The sequence below is a fragment of the Capra hircus genome, chromosome 17, assembly GCF_001704415.2.
Source record: "Capra hircus breed San Clemente chromosome 17, ASM170441v1, whole genome shotgun sequence".
Classification (NCBI taxonomy): Eukaryota; Metazoa; Chordata; class Mammalia; order Artiodactyla; family Bovidae; genus Capra; species Capra hircus.
This window is the reverse complement of record NC_030824.1, coordinates 1,470,973-1,493,861: the sequence shown is the minus strand read 5'-3', so window position 1 is coordinate 1,493,861 and position 22,889 is coordinate 1,470,973. Positions and strand designations below refer to the sequence as shown.

General features: G+C 41.1%; 1 protein-coding gene and 2 long non-coding RNA genes across 18 annotated transcripts in view; 1 reads left to right on the top strand and 2 right to left on the bottom strand.

Annotated features, from left to right (window-relative positions):
- The window catches only part of MORC2 (MORC family CW-type zinc finger 2), a 43,049-nt gene extending 35,565 nt beyond the window's left edge, over window positions 1-7,484 (bottom strand). For 6 of the 15 annotated variants that reach the window (XR_001919353.1, XM_018060968.1, XM_018060969.1 and 3 more), the window contains exon 1: window positions 6,239-7,483. Coding sequence is in view for 10 of the 15 variants with exons in the window: in XM_018060968.1 (XP_017916457.1) it covers window positions 6,239-6,306 (68 nt within the window). In the remaining 5 variants the exon portion in view is untranslated. Of the gene's footprint in view, window positions 1-6,238 lie in introns of all 15 variants that reach the window. The other 9 variants (XR_001919352.1, XR_001919351.1, XM_018060964.1 and 6 more) reach the window with 4 other exon arrangements.
- Window positions 7,695-20,285, top strand: LOC102169320. Of its 2 annotated transcripts, none has more exons than XR_310645.3 (3): window positions 7,695-10,126; window positions 11,233-11,949; window positions 13,572-17,224. It is a non-coding gene; the product is annotated as an uncharacterized LOC102169320 (long non-coding RNA). The 2 variants fall into 2 exon arrangements; XR_001919354.1 differs by adding an exon at window positions 20,208-20,285 and having other exon boundaries at window positions 7,697-10,126; window positions 11,233-19,471.
- Window positions 16,082-22,889, bottom strand: part of LOC106503045 — a 21,062-nt gene continuing 14,254 nt past the window's right edge. The window contains exon 2 of the long non-coding RNA XR_001296723.2: window positions 16,082-21,037. This is a non-coding gene — a long non-coding RNA (uncharacterized LOC106503045). The remainder of the gene's footprint in view (window positions 21,038-22,889) is intronic.

Here is a 22,889-nt window from a genome sequence, read left to right as displayed (position 1 = left end):
TTTGGCCAAAACCAAAACTTTCTCCACATAAAGGAATCCATAATACTCTTGAACAACCCCTTCCTAAGAAGAAAAAGGTTTGGTGTAGTCTCCTAGGATCCTTGCTCAAGTCAGTCCCTTCCAGAAGGATAGCCAATGGTCATCTTCTCCTCTAGGAGGCTGCTCAAAATTTAGGTAGGATAAATTCCCAATTACCATATTCACAGCACAATAAAGATGGTATTTATGCATGTTTTCCTCTATTTACACCTTTAATTTGTGCTATTTCCCATAATAGTCCTCATTAGATATAAAACTAGATGCATTAACCTAGAACCACCTAGAAATTTTTTTTTTTCTGGCCCTGTGGTGCAAACATGGATCTTAGTTCCCTGACAAGGATCAGACCCGTGCCCTCTCCAATGGAAGAGCAGTCTTAACCACTGGACTGCCAGGGAAATAATGAAACTCTTATTTTGTAAGCATTAATCCACATAATATATTACTATCATAATGTAAAAAAGAACATATTATTCCAGTTAATTTTTTTGTATACAAAGTTTCAGTCAATAAAGTGAAAATTTCTATATATATTTAGAATATACCAATATTAAATAGCCAGCATCTAGGATTTGTGAGTACTTACTGTATTGTTCAAAACAAATTGTAAAACACTTGTTTATAAAATAAATACCCAAAACTCAACTGTCCAGGAACAGTTTTTTCCTCAAATAAATCTTCAAATTTTTATAAATGCAATTTTTTAAATCAAAACTACTAGTCCTTGGAATTTTAGGAAGAACTTTTTCCCATGAGAACAGTGAATATATCTGTTGCTGATCCAAATGAAGAACCATGCTTTAACAAAAAGTAGAAATTTAATCTCCAATTTCCCTGAAAAGACCTCAAATTCCTCTAATTCTTAATTATTTTACATGAAATAAAAAAATTTTAGCAAGGAAAAAAACCTGCATAAAAATCCATATCTTTAATTATTCAAAAAATTGTCTCCAAAATTATCACCCTAAATTCTTCAAATTATCTACTGAAGAAACAAAAAATTTTCTGCATATTACTCCATGTATTAAATTGGGAGAAATGAGCTGGAAGATTAAATAAACTGATTTGCTGAAAGTAATACAAGTTAATAATAAAAACTAGTATTTGCTCTAAAGCTTTCAACTAATCATTTTCCTGTCTTTGTAGTGACTAAGTAACTTATGAAGTGAATTAGTTTTCTGTACATTTAAAAAATTTCTGAAGGTTAAAATGTAAAATAACAAATTCCACTGCAATACTTCTCATTTCCTTGAATTCAAGCAATCTCAGAAATAAGCTCCTAGGGTAGGGGTGGAGGACACGAGAATACAATCTGAAACTACAATTTGTGTGTAGAAATAAAGGAAGAATGAAGTATCTGGCCTATGGTAGTGACACTGGTGAATATGAATAATCTGGAAAACTAATTCTGATACTTCTGCCATCCAGGCAAAGAAAAAAAAAAAAAAAAACAGATATAGCAATGGCTTCTCACAAAACCTATTTTTTGGCACTTCGCATGAAAATTAAAGGCATTCAGAATCCAGTAAGATCTCAAAAAGGGAAGGACAAAGCACTTCTGGCTAAGTTTTCACTGTTTTCTACACAATTAGAAAACTGCTTTGTATATTTAGAATCTAAAAACATTCCAAATGTCTTTGTTGTTCCACACAGTATCAATGCTGTTCCACAAAACGGATTTCAATGTATCTTTAAACGTAGCTAAGTGAAATGAAGTGAAGTCACTCAGTCGCGACGACTCTTTGCGACCCCATGGACAGGAGCCTGCACCAAGCTCCTCCATCCATGGGGTTTTCAAGGCAAGAGGACTGGAGTGGGTTGCCATTTCCTTCTCCAGGGAATCTTCCCAACCCAGGGATCGAACCCAGGTCTCTCACATTGTAGACAGACGCTTTACCGTCTGAACCACCAGGGAAGAGTCTTAAGTGTAGCTAAGCGGTGCTTTTATGATGGGCACTGACACATCATAAAAGGGGCCTTTTGCAACAACTGTTGCTGAGGTCAGAGACACTCAGAATCTTCTCCAAACGATCCTACTAATAAGTGCTAAAGTTCAAAATATCTCTCAAATCAAATCATAACAAAAAAAAATAACAACTATAAAAGACCTTCCCTTTTTTTCAAGTAATATTCAAAGAGATGCACTCATTGCTAGCGAGCAGTTTAGAGTTATTTATATAAGGATCAAAAGAGATCCTTTTCTTCACAGACCTAAAGATTCTTTACATGTAATCCAAGAAAGATCAACCATCTGGAAAAAGACAAAGATTTTTAACGAACTCTCACTCTCAACTGATTGTGGCTTTTATACCAACTGTGCCACAATCAAAATAGCTTTGCCTCTCAGCATTTCCAATGACAAATTCAAGTGTAAATCTACTCATTATGTAAGGAAAACGGTCTGTTTATATTCAGTCTGAATTTAAAGCAAGAGAATATTTATAACCCCATCACACAGTGATAGATTCTACTGAGTTCTTAGATATGCAGTCCAGAGTTAATTGCCTTAACTGCTAGAAAATAAAGCTGAAAAATTCCAGGGCAACCATTTTACATTCAAAGGCTTTAATATATTTAGTGTGAACCCATAGTTCAACAGGATTATAAATCACAAGAAATGTAAAGTTGAAAGCTTCCTCTACCTTCACTTCCGATATCAATAAAACAACTCTAATATATCAAATGGCCGAGACAATAAGCTTTTAAATATGCCGACAGTAGACATACACAGCAGGCATCTTACACATAAGCATCCTGCTCAATCCAACCACTTAGCAATACTGCAAACAGAATGACTTAAGATATGTACCTTCTGCCAAAGGAAGAAGGTACCACTATTACTCCATCTTGAATCTGGCACCTAGACTGCTCATGGACTTTTCAGCAGCAGTCACAAAACCTACCACACCAAACAGCAGTAAAAGCATAAGCTATTTTTATTCAAATATCCTAATTTCAATCATCTCGTATCACCAATTTGCAGTTAAAAGAAATTCACCTAAGACTTCCATGTTAGAATTTCCCAGACCTGCCTCAAATCCTAATGCTGATATAATAATCAAGCTAATGTAGAACAATACCAAAACAATTCCAATCAGGTGTTTATTATCTTCAACAGATGCTCCAGAATTTATTAAAAATTAATCTGCCTAGCAAACATCAAGCTGCTATCACACTGACCAACTTTCGGTTTATGTAACCTAGTATTATAACTAGAACAAATAACTGTCACTATCTATTTGATATTTACTATGAACTATGTGCAATCTAATTATCTTATAAACTTATTGCATACAATCCTCATAAACATTGTCAGATTAGTCCTGTTTTGTAAATGATGAAACTGAGGCTCAGATAAGTAGACCTACCCACGAGCACAGCCAGGAAGCAGACAGAAGCCTGGCTGGCTCCCAAGCCCATGCTGTTTTTACTGCATCACGCTGACTTCCACCCTTCTATCCTGGATTCTGCTAAATGGGTGCTAAGGAGTCATTTCTTTCACAATATACACCATGGCAATTTATAGATATCAGACACCCTAAAATGGTCTTGTGTTTTTTTAATTATAAAAAGGGAGAAGGAAAACCCTCCCTTCTCTGAAGGTTAACACCATACCACTTAACCCAGTGGACACATCTACCATCACTACCATTAACAAGTCATATTTTCTGAAAATTTTAAATTTTGTTTCCTCTAGAAATGAACTTCCAGTCAGGTCACAATAAAGGTCTTGAAACTGGTTACAGACCAAAAACTTATCTAGGTGTTCTGGGCTTCATATTTTCTTCTGGTAGAACTGGATACATTCAAAACAAACAATTTCTAAGGTCTGATCCAGATAATAAATTCCAGCGCTTCCAAAATGATACATCCAACTCTCAAAAACATTTATGCAAGCAAGTGGTTCCAGTTCAACACAGTAAGTCAAATTCCCAGAAAATTCTCCAATTTCAAACAAGAGACTTAACTGAGGTTCAATTCTTTCCCTTTGCTCTGTTCTATTTTCAATAAGCCATAAAATAGCAACAGAAATGAAATACCCCAGAATTCTCAATTTAAGAGGTTCACTGAGATAAACTAAAATTTATCTCCGAGCCAGAATACTGGAGTGGGTAGGGAGGGGGTAGACTTTCTCTTCTCCAGGGGATCTTCACAACCCAGGGAGTGGGTAGGGAGGGGGTAGACTTTCTCTTCTCCAGGGGATCTTCACAACCCAGGGATCAAACCCAGGTCTCCCCAAATTGAAGGCGGATTCATTACCACAAGGGAAACCCAATCCAAGATTGAAGACTTTCAAAATGGAAAGTAAACCTTCTGGCATATATACAAGGAAACAACTCTTTAAAGGTAAAACTGACTACAGCTGGTGTTGCCTAATTGTTAAAAGCACTAATTATGTGGCCAGATAAATCTTACCGCTTTGAAGCGGTGCCTTGGTGCCTTGAAGCTGTGTAACCTCTGGCATGTAATAATCTTTGAACTTCAGTCCTCTCAAATGCAAAACAGGAATAATCCTTACTCTAGTAGGATTGCTAAAAAGATGATTTTTGACCATGTTTAAATGTGACTGGCAGAAGCCACAGTCCCTGGTAGCTCAGATGGTATGGCTCAGAAATGGTGAAGAATCTGCCTACAATGCAGGAGACCCAGGTTCCATCCCTGGGTTAGGAACATCCCCAGAAAAGGGAATGGCTACTACCCACTCCAGTATTCTTGCCTGGAGAATTCCAACGACAGAAGAGCCTGGTAGGCTACAAACCATTAACACTTTCACTTTTCACTATCATTTTATTATCAAGTACAATCTTTGGGTAAGCTAAAACAAGAACCCAGAATCAAAAGTCTCCTTCAATGGTCTTCCAAGATCATCACATAGTCTGTCACTCCCAATTTGCCCCTCACTCCAAAACTCAGAACTCAATTTATCAAACACAACCTGTGAACATCTAAGTGGCCTTCAACTGCTTGTTCTTAATGTGGCAGCTCAAATACAAACAAGGATACTAAAGGTTCTGCTCATGGCTATGCTACAAGCAAGATGGGTATAACTTTTGATCGGAGGCCTTATCTAGTAGGATTTCAGATTCATCAGGCTGCAACATGAAACTACACCTAGGTGACCTCTACAATCCCTACTCTAATACTCTAGTTCAGTAAGAACCTTCCTAAACAAAACCAGGCTCTCATTTGGCAATTCACTACTCAGCAAAATTTTATTTCCTTCATAGTTAAAACAGCAAAACAAAAAATTACAGACATTATCACAAGTACGTGGTTCTCTTTTGTAAATGGTTGTTGTATTATTGTACTATTACTTGACAACTAAAGTTACTGTACCATTACTTGAAAACTAGAGTCTATACTCTCAATCCTGAAGGTGGTTCTTCTGATCTCTGGACCATTCATTAAGCTGCTCACCACTTCTCCAGTACTATAATGAGAAACTTACCTTCATCTCAAAAATGCCAAATCAATGTACTAAAAGACTAAACAAGGATGCCCTCATTGCATCAACTCCAAGAAAGTGGGAGTAAGGATTAACCTTGAAATAGTCCAGATCAGTGGAGTGATGGCAATCTCTTCACAAACTCAAAGAACTATGGACACAGCATTTATTTAATGATTTGTGAAACTTTGGGGGAAAGGCTATTTAAATCATGGATTTAATCAAGTTATCACTTCCTGCTTAATATTAAAAACTATATTGGATGAGGACAAATTTCCCAGAAAAATAAAGCAAACTGTTTTCTAGGGGGAAAACTAACTTCTTCTTACAAGTTGTTATTTAAATGTCTTCATTCTTTTTTCCTTCTTAGAAAAAAAAAGACTTGTTATTACCCAACTGTATTGGCTGTTGACACCAAAGACAAGAAGTTGAATAGAATAGTCCAATTTTTGGCGATCCAAGAAGAGTACTTGTTGGATTCCTATCAAACACTTGAATGAAACTCAATACACAGACTCCAAGGAATTAGTTTGCCTTCTATCAAATAAATTTTGATCCAGTAAAGGAAGATCATATTCTTCTGGATTAGCAACAAACATTTCACTGATCTCAGTTCTTCCATACAGAGCTCAAGACTCCTCCAGTGACACATCCCAAAAAGTAAAAATGCGAGACTTCCTGGGAAAAAGACTTCCATATGAATATCGAGCAATGAGTTATCAGTGACCTCAGAGGCACCTACAGAATACTTACGAATTCGTGTGTAGATATTCAAAGGTTAGCTGAGCTCGATTCAGACTGCTGTAATTCGTGAAAGCCATGAGTGCGGCGATGTCTCTCCAGTTCTTTAACCACTAATTGGGAAATACAAGCTTACAATGGAATAGATTTTTCAGGACTCCTTCCAGTAAAGAGTTGGTGAATCTGTGCTCCTCAGTTAACAAAATTACCTAGTTATCCACCTAAAATATATTCGAAAAGACGTCTAAAACAAAAACTGATTTCTTCCTTAAATTTTTTTATCCTCTCAATGACTACGATGTAATACTTTGGAATAAACTGTCATAAATCTGTAGTCTTAAGGAACATTAGCATGAATTTGCGATAATTCACTGAGTGGAACGTGGTTCGTCCTAGAGTAGCTGATACTGGAGTTGGCGATTTAATTACTGCTCCATCTTCACGTTCTTCCGAGTTGTTTGTTGTTGTTTCTCTAAATTTCCTATGAGGAGATTCACCAATCCGGAAACTTACCAATCCGGAAGTCTAGCAACTTCAGTCATAAAGCTGGATAGCCACGCATGTCTTCGCCATCAATGATCCCAGGATCCTTAAATAAGCCCCAGAGTGGCGATCACGATGTTGCTCAAGTGCATATGGCGTTAGTTCCGGCTTCACCACCTACCAACTGAAAGATTTCCTAAGCGCTGAAGACCGATTTCCGTTTTCAAAGCCCAGATCAAACCTAGCTTGCTGTGCGCCCCAATTTCCTCAGGGTAGTGAGTCAAATTACCTCACAGTGGCCCACTACGTCGCCACAGAATTGACCCACCCAATCAACTCAGGCGGGCCGCGCCCCTCCCCCTTTCCCTCAGACAGCGGCCTCAGCCTCTCAGGCCCTCCCTGGGCCTCGGTCCCGTGGTCTCCTCCTCACGGAGACAAGTTAGTCCCAGTTTTCAAGGCCCGGATCGAGGGCAGTGGCGAGAGCACCACCCGACCGGGCGTTGCCCGGCGCTCACAGCTGCCTTTGTCCCTCCCCACGGAATTGGAACCCAATAACCGCAGGGCGCTCTTGGAACCATGTGCTGCCGCCACCTCCGCGTCCGCCGCCGCCGCCGCGAGACCAGCCGCCCTCGCGCCGCGCTAGATGAGATGGTGACAGGACTCAGCACTACAAAATTCGGCGTCTAACGCTGCTCCGCCACTGCCGCCACCGCCACCTCTTTGTCTCCGCCAGTGCACACAACCCGGGCCGCCTCGCGCACTCCCCGACGCCCCAAGTCCCCGAGGCCTCCGCGGCGCATTCCGCCAATCACAGAGCCGCAGCTCCTCCCGCCCCCGCCCTGATGCGACGCCTCCTGATTGGTGGGTAGCGTGTCTCCACGTGACCGGATTTTGTTGCCGGGCCCGCCCCTGTCACGTGAGTGCGCGGGCCTCTCTTCCTGCTTTCTTGACCCTCTCCGCCATTTAAAGAAACAGTACCGGGGGCGGGCCGAGCGACGCAGCCGGGACGGCAGCTGCAGCGCGGACCGGAGGAGCCATCTTGTCTCGTCGCCGGGGAGTCAGGCCCCTAACTCAAAGAAGCCCTGGCGCGCCCTCCCCCCCTTCCCGGTCTGGTAGGGCGAAGGAGCGGGCGCGCGGTCGATCGAGCGATCGGTTGGCGGCTCTTTCTCCTGCTCTGGCATCCAGCTCTTGGGGCGCAGGCCCGGCCGCCGCGGCGCGCGCCCGGTGGCCGTTGGCGCTCGCGCCGCGTCTTTCTTCTCGTACGCAGAACTCGGGCGGCGGCCTATGCGTTTGCGATTCGACGAGGAGTCGTCCGGGTGGTTGGCGGCGGCGGGCAGCTGCTCCGCCCCGCTCCCGGGGAGGCGGCGGCGGCGGGATTTGGCGCGGCCGGGGAAGCTGGGGTGGCCGGGGCCGGCCTGGAGGCCTGGCGCCACCCTTCGGGGCCTGCAAGGACCCAGTTGGGGGGGCAGGAGGGAGCCGGGGGATGGTTGGTGGTGGGCTTTCTACTTTGCCTTTTCCTCCTTATGCCGCCTTAGTGAGGGGCGGGAGCTCTGGCGGCAGCTCCGGGGTGGAGAAGCGAGCTCCGGAGTCGGAAGAGCTGTGTTTGCTTCCGGGCCTCGCCACCAGCTGGCCGAGTGACCTTAGGCAAGTCACTCAGTAATTTGTCTGCGCCTCAGTTTCCTCCTCTATCAACGTTTGTGGGATTGAAAGCGCTTTGTAAACCATAAAGCGTCGGTGGATGAAAGGAATGATTATTGTTCGTTATGGTTGGCTTTTTTTTTTTTTTTTTGGAGTTGTAAGAAAACTTAGAAATCCCCAGTCCTTGGATATTGAACCTGGAAACATTGGATTGGAGATGGAGATCCCCAAACTCCCTGAAATTGTGTGCAGAAGTTAGTGGGAATATGCAATTTAGGGAAATGAGAATCCATCGCCAGCAAGTTTTCAGAGGGGGCTGTGACCCGGAAGAGTTAAGAACCACAGTTCCTTTGCCACAAGGAGGAAACTGAGGCTTAGATGTCATTTGGGACCCGTCACAACCAAGCTGAAGCCCCTGTTGAATCCCTGGGATATGTGAGCTGTTCTATGCATAGTGGATATTCGGGGTAACAACACTCCACTGCTTGGCTTCTGTTCTGAGTCCTTTCACTGTGGGTTGCCTGAAGGGCGGCTGATGCTTATGGTACAGTAACACCCAGTATAAAGCAGCTGAAACTAGGAGTGGATGTGTTCTCTAATGTCAAGAAGCCTATTCAATCTTTGGCCCAACAACTTTTTTATTTTCTGGTGCCTGACTACCTTTCTGACTCTTTCACTGATTATTTTCCATGACCATGGTTGCCATCCGTTACTTGCTCTTGTTTTATATTCTTAGCTCCGTGTGGTTGGTAGTGAGCAGGCTTATTTTTAAATGGTGCTGCCAAGTCCAGCTAATTAATGGTGCAGGTGGGTTTTTAGCAAGCTGTCTCACATGGAATTCCTGAAGATGTTTGGTTTTATTAATTGAAATTGACATTCTCTGAAAAGTTTGGTTAGAACTTTTTCTGAACCTCAAAGTCAGTAGTTTGGGAGTGTTTCAAACCTTAACTTTCCTCCCCGCCTGCTTTGTATTCTCTTTGCTTGCAAGTGTGTTAGTAAGATGGCCAAAATGCCAGTTTTTGCTTCTTTGTTAATCGTCAGCTGCTTTTTATCAGATTCCAGGCCATTGTCCAGCAAACACTATAGAAATGTTTGAACACTTGGATTTCAAACATTTTCGTTTTGTGGAGTGGTGCTTACCGTGGTACAGCTCTAAGTAAGCCAATGCAAACACACCTAAGTGTTTGTCTGTTAGGTGTTAGCCGGTTCTGCTATTTCTTATAAATGTCTGGAAAAAATCAATTGACTGTTCCGTTTACCTGGAGGGCAGAGACAAATGATCTCAATTCCAGAGAAATGACTGTTTTGGAGACAAATGTGTTGGTCTTTTAGCTCTTTTGTAATTAAATCTGGATGTACCTCAAAAGAATCTTGAGACTGTGGTGATAAGATGCTTTCCTCAGGAGAAAGGAGGAGAAAACCAACTGGAACTCAAAGCTTGAAATTCTGTGACAAAACATGAACTGTCCAGAATAGGAGGTTGAAAGGGTTTCACTACAGCGTTCTGCACTCGCTGGAACCGATGTCTTTCAGTGTAATCACCGCACGGGCTCCAGATTTCCAGAATTTCAAGAACTGGATCTGGGACCTGGAAGAAACTACCAGGGTGTGACAGGAACTCGGAAGCTGGACGTTTTTGTTTTCAAATTTGAGGAGTGTTGTCCTTGTTTTGAAAGAGACAATGACTGAGCAAGCACTGCCACCAGCGCTGTTACTGGAAATTCGGAGACCTGAGTTTTCACCAAACCCTCAGTGCAAACTCTGGCGAAGTGAACTACGGTACTTGCCATTTTCCAAAACGCCTGTTTCTTTACCATCTCTGCACTTTGGCTCATGCTCTCTTCTCTATCCTGGAGTACCTTCCTCTGCTTCTTCATCTGTCAAAACTGCCATTTCCTCAATATCCAACTCAGATGCTGTCTTCTCCATGAATCTCTTAACCTTAGGCAGAAATTAACCTTTTTTAAGTTTTTTTTACTTTTTTGTGTGCATCTTTTATGTATCTTTATATACAGTAGCTTATAAAGTACTTTTTTGTGTGCATTGCATTAGTCCTCTTTACAGGTAACAGCTCCTTGAAAGCAAGGGAACTCTTGCCCAGACATGTTAACTACATAGGTAAAGCTTTAGTAGAAAGGAGAAATTTAAATGAGACCAGGCTGTTGCCAAATAAGCAGTCAATAAATATTTGCTTAGTTGCTGTGTGATAACCTAATTATTATTGAAAAAGTCACTAATTATGGGCCATGTCTGTTCCTTTACTTCATGTTTTATTATTTTTTGATTCTAACTTTAAAAAGATTTTAGGAACCCCTCAAATGTGAAGAGAAACAGCCATATTGCATAGGGTATAATAGAGGGGGGCAAGGGTTTTATTCCCTGTATACCTTACTGTCTCCTGCTCAAGATGGAAGCATTAAAGTTAAGGATAAGTTCTGCAAGTATTGATATGAGGTTATAAGACAGTTTGTGAAAGGCATTGGAAAAGGAAGAACAGCAGTGTCTCCTTTGCTTTGGTGTTTGTATATCAACTTAAATCCAGTTCTCAGACCACCTGGGAGATACTTTGTTCTCCCCCACCAACCACTGCCCAGGAATCTGAATACAGATAAATTGCTCCCCCAGAGTATGAGAATTGGAGCCATTCCTATTTGCTGCTTCCCTGAAACAGTTTGTCCTCAAGAGTCCAAAAACAGTCTTTGCCTGAGAACTCTCTGTTCTTATCATCACTGATTATTAATCATAAGCTCCCCCGCCCCGCCCCAGCATTTGTCAAGAACAGTATCCATTAGGCAGTGGTTGTGCTGACAGCAGCCCCAGCCCAGGGTCCTGTGTTTCTAATTCCAAGCATTTGTTATCTCATGTTTTGTCACTCTTCTCTCCAGTCCTGTGCCTCCTGGTTGCCGAGTGTTCACCTGGATCTTCTGATCACCTTTGTGCTATTCCATCAGCCTGCAGATCTGGTACCTGGATTTTTGCCCATGGTGATGGATTCTGCCACCTCAGTACTGAAGAAGACATCATTCCAGTGGACCACTGTGATCTAGGAGGCGTATCCAGCGAATCATCATGATGTGGCCTTCACCTCCACTCCTGTCCTGTTCTACCCAGATTCAACACAGCCTTTTGAAGTTCAACTTCTCAAGCCAAATAGCTGAAGCCATTTTATCACAACAAAGGTTCAGCTTGTTCCATAAGTGTGCATTTCGTTTCTCCAGTTAAAGCTTTCAGAGACACATAATAAATTTGGACCAGGGGATTTTTAGTTATCAGCACTGTCTGAAGAATGGCAGCATCTTTTTGAGAACCATATCGGACCACGCCCCACTGTCTCAAATGATTGAAATTCAGGAATTGTCTGATCTGGACCCCATTCTTTTTCCATTTCAAATCTGTAGTAGCCTACTGAATGAGCAAGCAGATATTCTGACCCGTTGGGATTAAAACAAAGGCACAGTGAACTCACAGCATCTTCTTTGGGATTACTCAGGAACCAGAACTTTTCACACAAATGTAAGAAATTCTACCAAGGAATCCCTTTACCTAACAGCATCTCACAAAGCTCCAATCAGATTCCAGAAAAGGCCTCTTGATACATCCAGGTAGAACCTATATGGTAATCCCTTATATTTATATAGCACTTTACAGTTTCAAAGCACTTTCACTGGCATTAATCTTAGTTACCAAATAACACAAATTGTAATCCCTTTTTTCAGATAAGGAAATGGAAATTTAAAAGTTATCCAAGGTTACACAGCTGCAAAATGGTAGAAGCCAGGCCTTCTGACTCCCAGTCCAGTTCTCTCTTTGGAATTAACTTAGCCTCTATTTTATGTGCTGTGTTAAAATAACTGGAGATTGGGAACCCCAGAAAAGTTTCCAACTTCCCGGTCTCAGTCAGTGCCCTCAGTCAGTTAGGATGTCAGAGATGTGATCTTGCGATAGTTGTACCTGGACCTGAAGTCATCTCTGGGGTTTGGCAGTAGTAGACTGTCTACCCATTAGAAAACACAAAGCTACTTTTAGATCTTTCATCCATCTTTGTGGTCTTCCCAAAGATGGCCTAGTTGATTGGGGATCCCTGTTGATTCCATGTCTTCCTTTTTCTTATTTTTTTAATTCTAATTAATATTCCCAGACACAACTCTGTGGTCCTCTATCCCCAAATTAATATTTACATAGAATGAGCCATCATTTTTTTTAGAATAGTACTGTTCATATGTATGTGTGTGTATGTATATATTTGATATACACATGTAATATGTATCATATATAAAGAGCTTCTGTAGTCCAATAATGTGATAAAATACTGTAAAATGTGTCCCCTTCCCTGATTGTTAATGCAGTGTAGTGTATTAAAGGATCTCAAAAGGCTTACAGTAAAGAGCCTCATTTAGTTGTTTGGCCCAGTGTGTCCTAATTTAATCAAATACATAATGTTATTTTTGTAGCATTTCTTTTAATGGAATGGGAAAACTTCTTTAAAGCAATACAGCCAGTGTTTCCTGATTGCCAACATAATTGCCCTGGAGACCTAGGAATAAACAGTATCTTTGAAATTCTTCCCCCCTCCCCCCTTTTTTTCTTACCTTGGCAATAACTTCTTGAATTAGTATGTCTTCATCATCTGAGAACCCTACATCTTGACAGTTAGCTTTATTTTTTGTCAAAGAAACCTCTAGAAGATTTGTGGGGATACATGGGAGAGGAGTGTGGAGAAGTTAATTCTGCCAGAAAGATAGATTAATTTTATGATGTTTAGCAATATACTTCTCTCATAGAATTGTGCTGTAAGTCTAGTTTAAGGGAACTACATCTCAGGTGAGTGAGGAGGGAAAAGGAGAAAAATAGAGTAAAAGGGAATGGGTGAGAAGGAGATACTTTCTTAGGATTTAAGTTGTGGCCCATTGAAATCTTACAATACTTGAAGTCATCCAGGCAAGGGCTTCTTGAAATAATATTTACAAAGAAACTAATGCATTTTGCAGCCATTTGCTGACTGCAGAAAAACCCAGCGCTATTGTCACTTAAAACCAATAGCCTTGCCCTGATAGTCACTTAAAGCCCAATCAGGCAGTCTTGAGTTTGTAGCAGACTGGAATGTTAACTTTTTCATTTTGTAATGTGGCCCACATTAGAGAAAGAATAAATAGAAGAACGCTTTGGCTTACCACAGGCTTTGCTCACAGTTTCTGGTTTCTGTGACCTATTTTTTTTATTTCAGCATTTTGTGAACAACTTACTCTTAGATCATTGGTTTTCCAAAGGCTTTGTGGCCGTGAAGCCCTTTGAATGAAAACTTTATGGAAGCCCAGAGTAAGAGTGAAGCTGCTCTGGAGGAAGCAGAAGTGGGGGGCCTGAAACCTGCCACAAGCATCTTACTTTATCATCATGGTGACACCTAAGGAGACTTCTTTACAACAACTAGAATTCTTCAGAACACAGGTTGGAAACCACTGCCCTAGACAACAGTATATTCGACCTGAATCGCATTCTGTTCTGTACGTCTACTCAACATGTCGGTGTTCAGTTGATAATGAGCATTCTTAGGAATACTCAGAGAAGTGCAAGAAGATGGACATACCTTTGCCCCCAAGATTAGTCGTGTCGGCTGAAAGTGACATCAAATGGACCTAGAATAATAGCCCTCTAACCACAAATAGACTTCCAGTGATTCCTGAATGATACAGCCAGAGAACAGTTTGTGCATTACACTGACAAACCCCCTTATTCAACTTCTTCCACCAACACCGGATGCTCTAGTGGTACTTAAAATGCATGACCTTGAAGTCTTGATCCTCCTTGAATACAGTAAACACCAAGTATTGAAGCTGATGTTAAAGTTGATGCCTCATTGAGACAGTATTAGACCAGCTATTCATTGGACCTCCCATCCTCAGCCATGGTACTCTACTTCGTGTGCAAGAGATAACCATAAACTATGAAAGCAGAATTCAGAGACTGGCAACATTACCTGAAAGGGCACCGGATGATTATTCATCTTCTCAAACTACATCACTATCACTCAGCCATTGGCAGTTACACTACTACTTGGTTTTTATTCAGTTTAACTGCTGTTTCCAGAATAAAGAAGCAAATAACCTTTGAAAAACTGCTAAAACAATTCCTTCATCACTGGCATATCTGCCTGTTCTGCTCAAAAATTAGGAGTACTCAGCTCTACATGTAATACCTGATCCACAAGAGACAGTCTCTGAACACCCTTTTCTTGTGTGTGTAATTTAAAATGTGGCCATTGTAAAAATTTTCTTCCAGCCAATGAGAGAGTTTAAGATGAATCTTTTGATGTCTGATACCATCAGTTGTTGATGTTAAATGATATTTAGAGGTAGGCCTTTGGATCAGGCCTCGATAGCTTACTTGGTGGGCATCTCAAATTGCATATCTATCTTTCTCCTGGAAATGTAGACTAACGTGGAGGGAAATCTACAAAGCCTGCAGCTAAAGAGTTTTATCAGTAGACAAGCTTCTTGAGTCTTCCTAATGTCACAAGACCACAGTCCCTTATCCTTGTGGATGTTTCCATGGAATTTCATCTGTTGTTTTAGCTGAATCACAGTGGCTGACTTCATTCCTTGTCATGAAATACTCTCAGGCATTAAGACAAATTGTCTGTTCAGGAGGGATTTGATACATGAACTCCCAGACCAGATTACGGAGATCAAGTAGACTTTAATCCATGCCCTGAGAAAAAACCTTATTCAGAATCGACTTTAGGGCCAGCTGTCCTCAACTACTTTAATGAATGCACTGCTTAAAAGTTGGGAATGTTTCTTTATATCTTTGTCTCTTATCCTCTACACTAATTGTGATTATGTGACTCAGTATACAAATCATCAAACAAAGCCTAAGTCTGGTTATTCTATACTGCTCATCTTCAACAAAATCTGATGACTAGCCTGCTTGTGTATATACAACTATTATTTGTAAAGAAGAAATTGTCTACAAACTCGGTTTTTTCACTACCTTCATAATGTCAACTCGATTTTCTTTTTCTCCTGGACTTGACCGGAAGATACGTTGATCTATCACTGCCAGTCATTCCCTTTAACCCTGTTAAAATGAGAGACTTAAAAGGTAAAGATGATTATCTGTTCAAGAGTCTAATGTATGCTGTGTATAAGAATTGATGATGGAAAAAGCCTAAAACTCAAACCTAGTAACTTACTATCTCCATGCCTCAGATCTCATCTTGCAGCAGTACCATTCAACCAGTCTGAGGCCTTGACTTGTTAATAAGATGATTCTCAGATGAGCTGAATTACAGAAGATGGAGACTTGATTACCAAAGAAAATAGGGCCAACCTTGATGAACCTGGCTCTCCCAACCCTGTCACTCCCAGATGTAGCATAGACTCCTAGACAGAACCTCAAGTCTGGATTTAAGAGATACCCTTCTCCTGAGCTGAAAGTTCTTGGGCAGATCAGCAGGAAAGTGAAAGTTGCTATACCTGACTGGCCCTTTAAGATCATAAAATTGTATCTAGAGTAAATGGTATGGATTAACCCTGGAATACTCAGGGTTAAAGCTAATTTACAGAACTTCAACATTAAACTGCCTGTTTTTCCAGATCTTAGCCTGGCTACTGACTGGCCCTGCTGAAGGTACCTTACTTCCTGTCTATTGACCTGACTCAGCCATTGCCTGCCTTTCTGACATGTTGCTGCAATCAGACATTGTCCTTCAGAAGACTACAGCTGATCTCGGCTATCTTATATGCAGTTCCACCAAGAAGTTTTGAACAGAAGCAACCTGTACTTCTGTACTCTACAGGACTTAATGTTCACAACAGGAAGGAGCATGCTACATACTCCTTGACCAGCAGCTTTTTTTTTTTTTTAACTGCAGAGTAAGCCTCTATGCCTGTATATATTAGATCATCATTTTCAGCACTTGGGACCCTTTCTGCCAGATCTGAAGGAGCAGAGCAGATTGAAAGCACTGTCCATTCCTCCATTCTGTGGTCATACAGAGATGAATCTGATTTACCAGTATTCACAGAAATGTACCAGTTCAACTTGGCAAAAGACTTAAAGGAACATAAAACTTTCCCACTGAACTTAAAATCCACCACTGACTTGAGGAAGTCTCACAGAACTATTTGCCAGCGGGAGGCTGGTTGTCCTGTTTCATGTCAGCAAGACAGTTGGGCTCTCAGACTCGTGACGACTGAGTTTACTTACATTGAAACCCTTGTATCATCCAGATATGCTGTTGGACAGGATTATTCCATTCAGATGGATTACAAGCCTCCTGAGTAGAGGACAAACTTAACTACTCATGATTTGTTTTGAGAATACTTTTATCATCAAGGAAGGAACAATGCCAGTGATTACCATTCAACTTTATGAGCAGAGATTAAACTTCTTCAGTATCTGGTCTTACCACTGACATGGGTTGGTTTTGATTGACCAGCCTCCATTCCATTCCTTTGTAATGACTCCCTGATGTTTCTTTGAACTTCCTCTCCCTTTCTTCAGTCCACATGGTTCAATCTGACCTGATCAATCAACACAGTCCATCTCCTTGACCATAGTGATGGGTTCAGGATTGGTCGTGTGATTCAAGTTGGTCCAGTGATTCTCAACCCTAAGAGTTTTAGTGAACTACGAAAGAGAAGCTCTTTACTGAGATTGCTTAGCTCTGTAGGATGAAAAGCTCAAACCAACAGGGCCCAACATTTCAAATGAGCCAGTCGGAGAATGAAGCCAGTACAGAGGAAAATGGAGCCAAATGATGGAGAGACTTGAGTCCTGATGACAATGTTTGTGCCCCTGGATCAAACCGTGCCTGAAGCTAGTATATCCCCTGGACTTTTCAGTTATGTGAATCAATAAATACCCTTCTTTGCTTAAGTTACTTTGAGTTGGGTTTCAGTTACTTGAAATTGAGTCCTAAGATACCTGTCTACCAATATCAGAATCTTTAAGTATTAAACTAGAGGTCAAAGCTACACTGATATTATTTTCCAGTCCAGAAGATAGAATGGAACAAGAGCTGACATATTTAAGTTACTACAGAAGCATAAAAATTAATTACATGGTAGAAGAATATAGTAAAAAATCTAAATGTTTATCAGCAAAGAATTCGTTATAACCACTATAAAACACCTGGTTCAACCATATAAGAACATTTACATGTCTGTCGTAAAGAACAAAATACATTTATTACATACTGGCATGGAAAAATGGCCATAATTTATTAAGTGAAACAAACCATTGCTAGAAATATGTGTAGTATGAACTCATCTAAAAATTTGTTTATGTTCATAATGCATAGAAAAGTCTTAAACAGTGTAGATTACATGACTTTCAACTTTACATTTCTGTATTTTAATATTTTACACTGCTCACATTTAAACTCATTTTAAAATAAAGAACTTTTAAAATACACTGCTTACTGTTCGACCTTGACAAGTTACTTAACACTGAGCCTGTTTTGTCAAATAATTTAAAAGACCTGCCTTTATATTAGTGAATATTTAGATAAATATATTCATCCATTACTCAATCTGATTACTCTTGAACCTTTCTGAGCTCAGTAACTTCCTTAATTTTTAATGTCTGAGTGTATTTGGCTTATAAACTTTATAATTTCGGTGTTCATCAAAGATTATTCCAGTTCTCAACCAACATTAATCTATTTAAGACCTCTTGCAGTGTTCACACTAGGCAGAGAGAAGGATAAAGTCACATTTTCCTTGAAGTCTTTGAGTATTCTGATCTTCCTGCAAAGTCAAAGTCAATAATGGCCTTCTACTGCCAAATCCATTACATAAACATCTGAATGTTCAGCAGCACAAACACCTCCCACCAGCATCCTGACTCTTGAAGTGTCATTTTCTTCCTTCCCTGCCGGCTGTTGCTCCTTTGTAGGTTCAGTTCTCAGTATTGGTATAGCAGATACCCATTGCTTTTTGTCTCCTACCCCCACCTTTTTCTTAGTGATAGATATCCATTTTTCCTTCGGAATACTACTCTTTGCCATTCTGTGGGGATGCTGTAAATGACAGTATTTTTGTGTCGTGCCCCCTGTCTGACAGGTTGGACTGTGTGATCCACGCTTGTACAATCTAAATTCCCCTCCCACCAAGACTTTGAGTCTTAAGAGAGGTGACACAAAATTACAGGAACTGAGTCCTGATTGTGGTGTCCCAAGGAAATCATAGGAGTTAGGTGAAGACATCCCCAAAGATGCCCTGGTTTCTGTTGTCAAACCTGATTATCCAGATTTTCCATTGTTTCTGAGACCACCATATATCTTCACTGTTTTTGTCAAACAAAGTGGGGGTTTTTTTGCTTGTAACCAAATGACTGGTTACAGAAATTGGTAACAGTTAAATAGTAGGCTTCAAACCCTCAGAAGCATGGGGGATCTGGAATTGATTATTGCACTGATTGAATTAAAGGCAGCAGGAACACTTGCTGTCTATGGACTGGGGTGGGGGTGGAGGGCAATGAGCCATTTACAATGGCGAAGAAGCTAGTAGAGATCCTCCCCGTGTCATTGGAATCTTGTACCTCTTGAGAAAACATCTGGATGACCAGGTAGCTATTGATAGTAGAACAATCTGAAGTGGATAAGGAAGGTTAAGACCACTTGAGTTAGGCATGCTTAATTATAAACTAAAACTTGGAGATTGATTCTACAAGTTGCAGAATTATGAGGGTAGTTTGCCATATTACTTAGATCTTTCGTGAGAAGACAGTTTGAATAGAGACTGACTTATGTAATATTGGTATCTGGGAAGATTCAAAAGACTTGGAAATTTTCAACCCACGTATATCTCAGGAATAAAAATGTAGGTCTTCCCATTAGTCAAAAACTCCTGACTGAAGGAAAAATACAGTGTATAGGCAAGGAAAAACAGAATGCGCAGTTGGCTGTCCACAACCACAAGTTCTGCACCTGGATTCAACCAACATGGATCAAACTTGACAGTTAAATATGGGGATGTGGTACCCATGGGTGCAGAGAGCCAGCTGTAGAATGCCATTTACCTAGGAGACTTGAGCATCCTGAGATGTCGGTGTCCACTGGGCTCCTGGAACCAGCCACCTGTGCATACCTTAGGAGAACTACCGGCTCTAGCTCTGTGACCTGTGGAAATAAGTCTGTATAATTTCTACCCATATTTCCTACCTTGTCTTTTTATCCCTCTCCTCCATTTCAGTACTTTGCCCCTCACATTTCCTGGCTGAAGTTTGAGCCTGACCCAAGTTACCCCAGTCAAACTTTCCTCCGTTGGAACTGAGCTATTCTGCTGGCAGTGTTCCCCCAAAGTACTACATATGGGTGTGCTGGTGATGATTATATACCAGTAACTCCATAGATTGTAGACTGTCAAGATGGGGTTAAGATCTAGGGGAGAATGACTGTCACGCAGAAATCTAGATTTGACACTGAATGTGATAACTAGAAATCATTTTAGATTAGTTCCCCTGGGAAGATGGAATTCATTTTCTCCAGTGTGTTGAATGGAGTCATTTATAAAACTGTCCTAAAGAATGCATGTACTGAAAAGCCAAGGGTAGACAGCTGCGTTTGCCTACTCTGTACTTTTCCCCCCCTTTTCTGAGAAGAGCACCTCACCTTTCCTTTGGGAAGCTAGCCAGCAGATGATATGTAAGAGGCGTTAAGTTCCTGTTACTGAGATTTCCTCAGTTCAGGTTCTTGATTTTCTTGAATGTTAAGCTGCTCTGATTCTTGAGAGCTGCCTCATATCCCTCCAATAAATTACACTGCCTGAGAAGACTGTTAACCTATCACTGTACAAGGTACCTCCTGTACAGCCATATGCAGAGGCTCAGTTGCCAGAGTTGAGTTCTGTCCTTACAGTCCAAGAGCGCAGCCAGAGCAGTGGCCTTCCTGTGCCTTAGGTCTTCTCGCCCTGTAGACGGTCTGAGAAAGCTCCTCCAGTTTCACGGCTCTGTGGTTTCTGACTGTATGTTGATAAATTCCAGGCACCTTCCCTGAGCTCCATGTCTGAATGACCACCTGTCATCTGGATATTCCCCCACTTGTTTAGCATCCAGATACCTTGCAGAGTAGGAAATGGCAACCCACTCCAGTATCCTTGCCCGGAAAATCTCATGGACCGAGGGGCCTGTCGGTCTACAGTCCATGGGGTCACAAAGACTCCACATTAAGCATGCGCACGGGCACACGGGGCAGCGCCAGCCCTGCTGTTTCCCTTCAACCTGCTGTTCTTGCGCTGTGTCCTTTTCTTGATAAATGGCACCCTCCTCCACTGCTTCTCAAACCACAACACAGACAGGATTCTTGACGCTTTCTTCTCTCTCACCCCAGATATCCTAGTCAGCCATTAAATCCCGTGATGTGTCGTTGCAGTACACCCTGCCACCGTCTCCATGCCATCGCGTGTGTCCACGGGAAGCGTCTGTTGCTGGGACTTGGTGTCTTTCTAGCGGTGTCACTCCCAAACACTTGTCTTCCTTCAGCCCGTTCTTGGAAGAGCTGATTGTGTCACTCCTCTGCCTAAAATCCTTTAGTCATTTCCCCCATTATTTCACAATAAAATCTAAACTTTTATTATAAAACTTTATCCTTGTTTACAAGGCTCTTGATTCTCTTACTCTTCCACTTTGTAACTTCATTATCTTTCACCATGTCGAACAGTAACAGCCAGTTTTGTATGTTGGAGTTTCCTATAATATTTCATGTGAAAAAAGAGAGAAGGGGAAGAGTCCATTAAGAGAAAAAATCAAATTCCATTAAAACTCAGAACTACCCAACTAATTACTTACTGCCGCAAATACTGTAATTTATTTTCTTCCAAATTTCTCTTTTCATGAAGTTTCTCAATTAAATGTGATATGTGGAACTACTATACAAACAGAACTCCAGTAAGGTGCCAAGAGAACAACCAGATCCATACATCATACACAAAATACTGAAGGACTACAGATTTAAATGCTGAAATGAAAATTATTGGAAGAATTTTTAGGAGACTATAATTTTATAATGGGAGATCATAAGCAAAACAACAAGCCTAGAAACCCTAAAGGAAATTACATATTTGACTGTATAAGCAGAAATTTGGGGAACCCTTCTGTAAAAGATGCATGATAGACTGGGGAAATGTTCCCCACATAAATGACAGATGAAGATTAATATAGCTAATATACAAAGAGTCACCACAAATTCATCCCTACAAAACAATCACACCAGTAGAGAACACCCAATAGGCAACCCAACAGTAATAGTCACCGACCATTTATTTAGTACTTGCTGTGGACTAGCTAGAGTTTTGGATACTTTACAAGTATATCTCTGAATTCTCATATAACTTACCCTAGGAAATAAATAATATCCCTGTTTTTCAGCTAAGGAAATAGGCTCAGAGAAATGAAGTAACTTGCCCAAGTCATACAGTGGGTAGTCACACATCTTAAACCAGGACACAGACTTGGGTGGAATGACTCCAGAATCCTTGAACCATTATGCTTGTCTGCATTTCAGTAAGCTTATGAAAGAGGATCAAGTGTACATGTAGTCAGTAAGATGTAAAGCAAAGCAACAAGGTACCATAAGTCACTGTCAGTCAGATGGCAACAATCTGTCAATCAGAAGAGCAGTGACCTCTGGTACTGGCAAGAATTAGGGTCAGTGAAAACTTCCATACATTATGGATTAAATCATATGATGATTTAATCAATCATCATATTGATTAAAAAATTTTAAATGCATCTTGTGGCTCAGCTGGTAAAGAATCCACCTGCAATGCAGGAGACCTGGGTTTGATCCCTGGGTTTGATGCCTGGGTTGGGAAGATCCCCTGGAGAAGGGAAAGGCCACCCACTCCAGTATTCTGGCCTGGAGAATTCCATGGACTGTATAGTCCATGGGGTCGTAAAGAGTCAGACACGACTGAGTGGCTTTTCTTTTTTCTTTAACCCAACAGTGCTACTTCAAAGACCCCATCTCAAAGAACTAAGAGCACTGAGATATAAATAAGGACATCCATACAACAGGTTTACTGCAACATGCCGATGGTAACAGAAGAATGGAAATAGCCCATCAAAAGGAATGCTTGAATCACTTACAGAAGAGCTATATTCTGGAGCATTATGCAACTGTTAAAATGAGTGAGATATCTAGCTCTTAACCTCTGGCATGTCGATGATGTATTTCTTAAGCAAAAAGAAATTTTCAGAGTTATGTATATCAGGAGAACCCATTTTTGTGAAAGTGAAACGTACAGATGTGTTTAAATGATCATGAAAGAAAGGGAAGGACATGCAGCAGGCTGAACAGTGAAAGTCACTCAGTAGTGTCCAACTCTTTGTGAACCCCTTGGACAATACAGTCCATGGAACTCTCCAGGCCACAAGACTGGAATGGGTAGCCTTTCCTTTCTCCAAGGGATCTTCCCAACCCAGGAATCAAACCCAGGTCTGCACTGCAGGAGGATGCTTTACCAGCTGAGCTACAAGGGAAGCCCAAGAATACTGGAGTGGTAGCCTATCCCGTCTCCAGGGGAACTTCCTGACCCAGGAA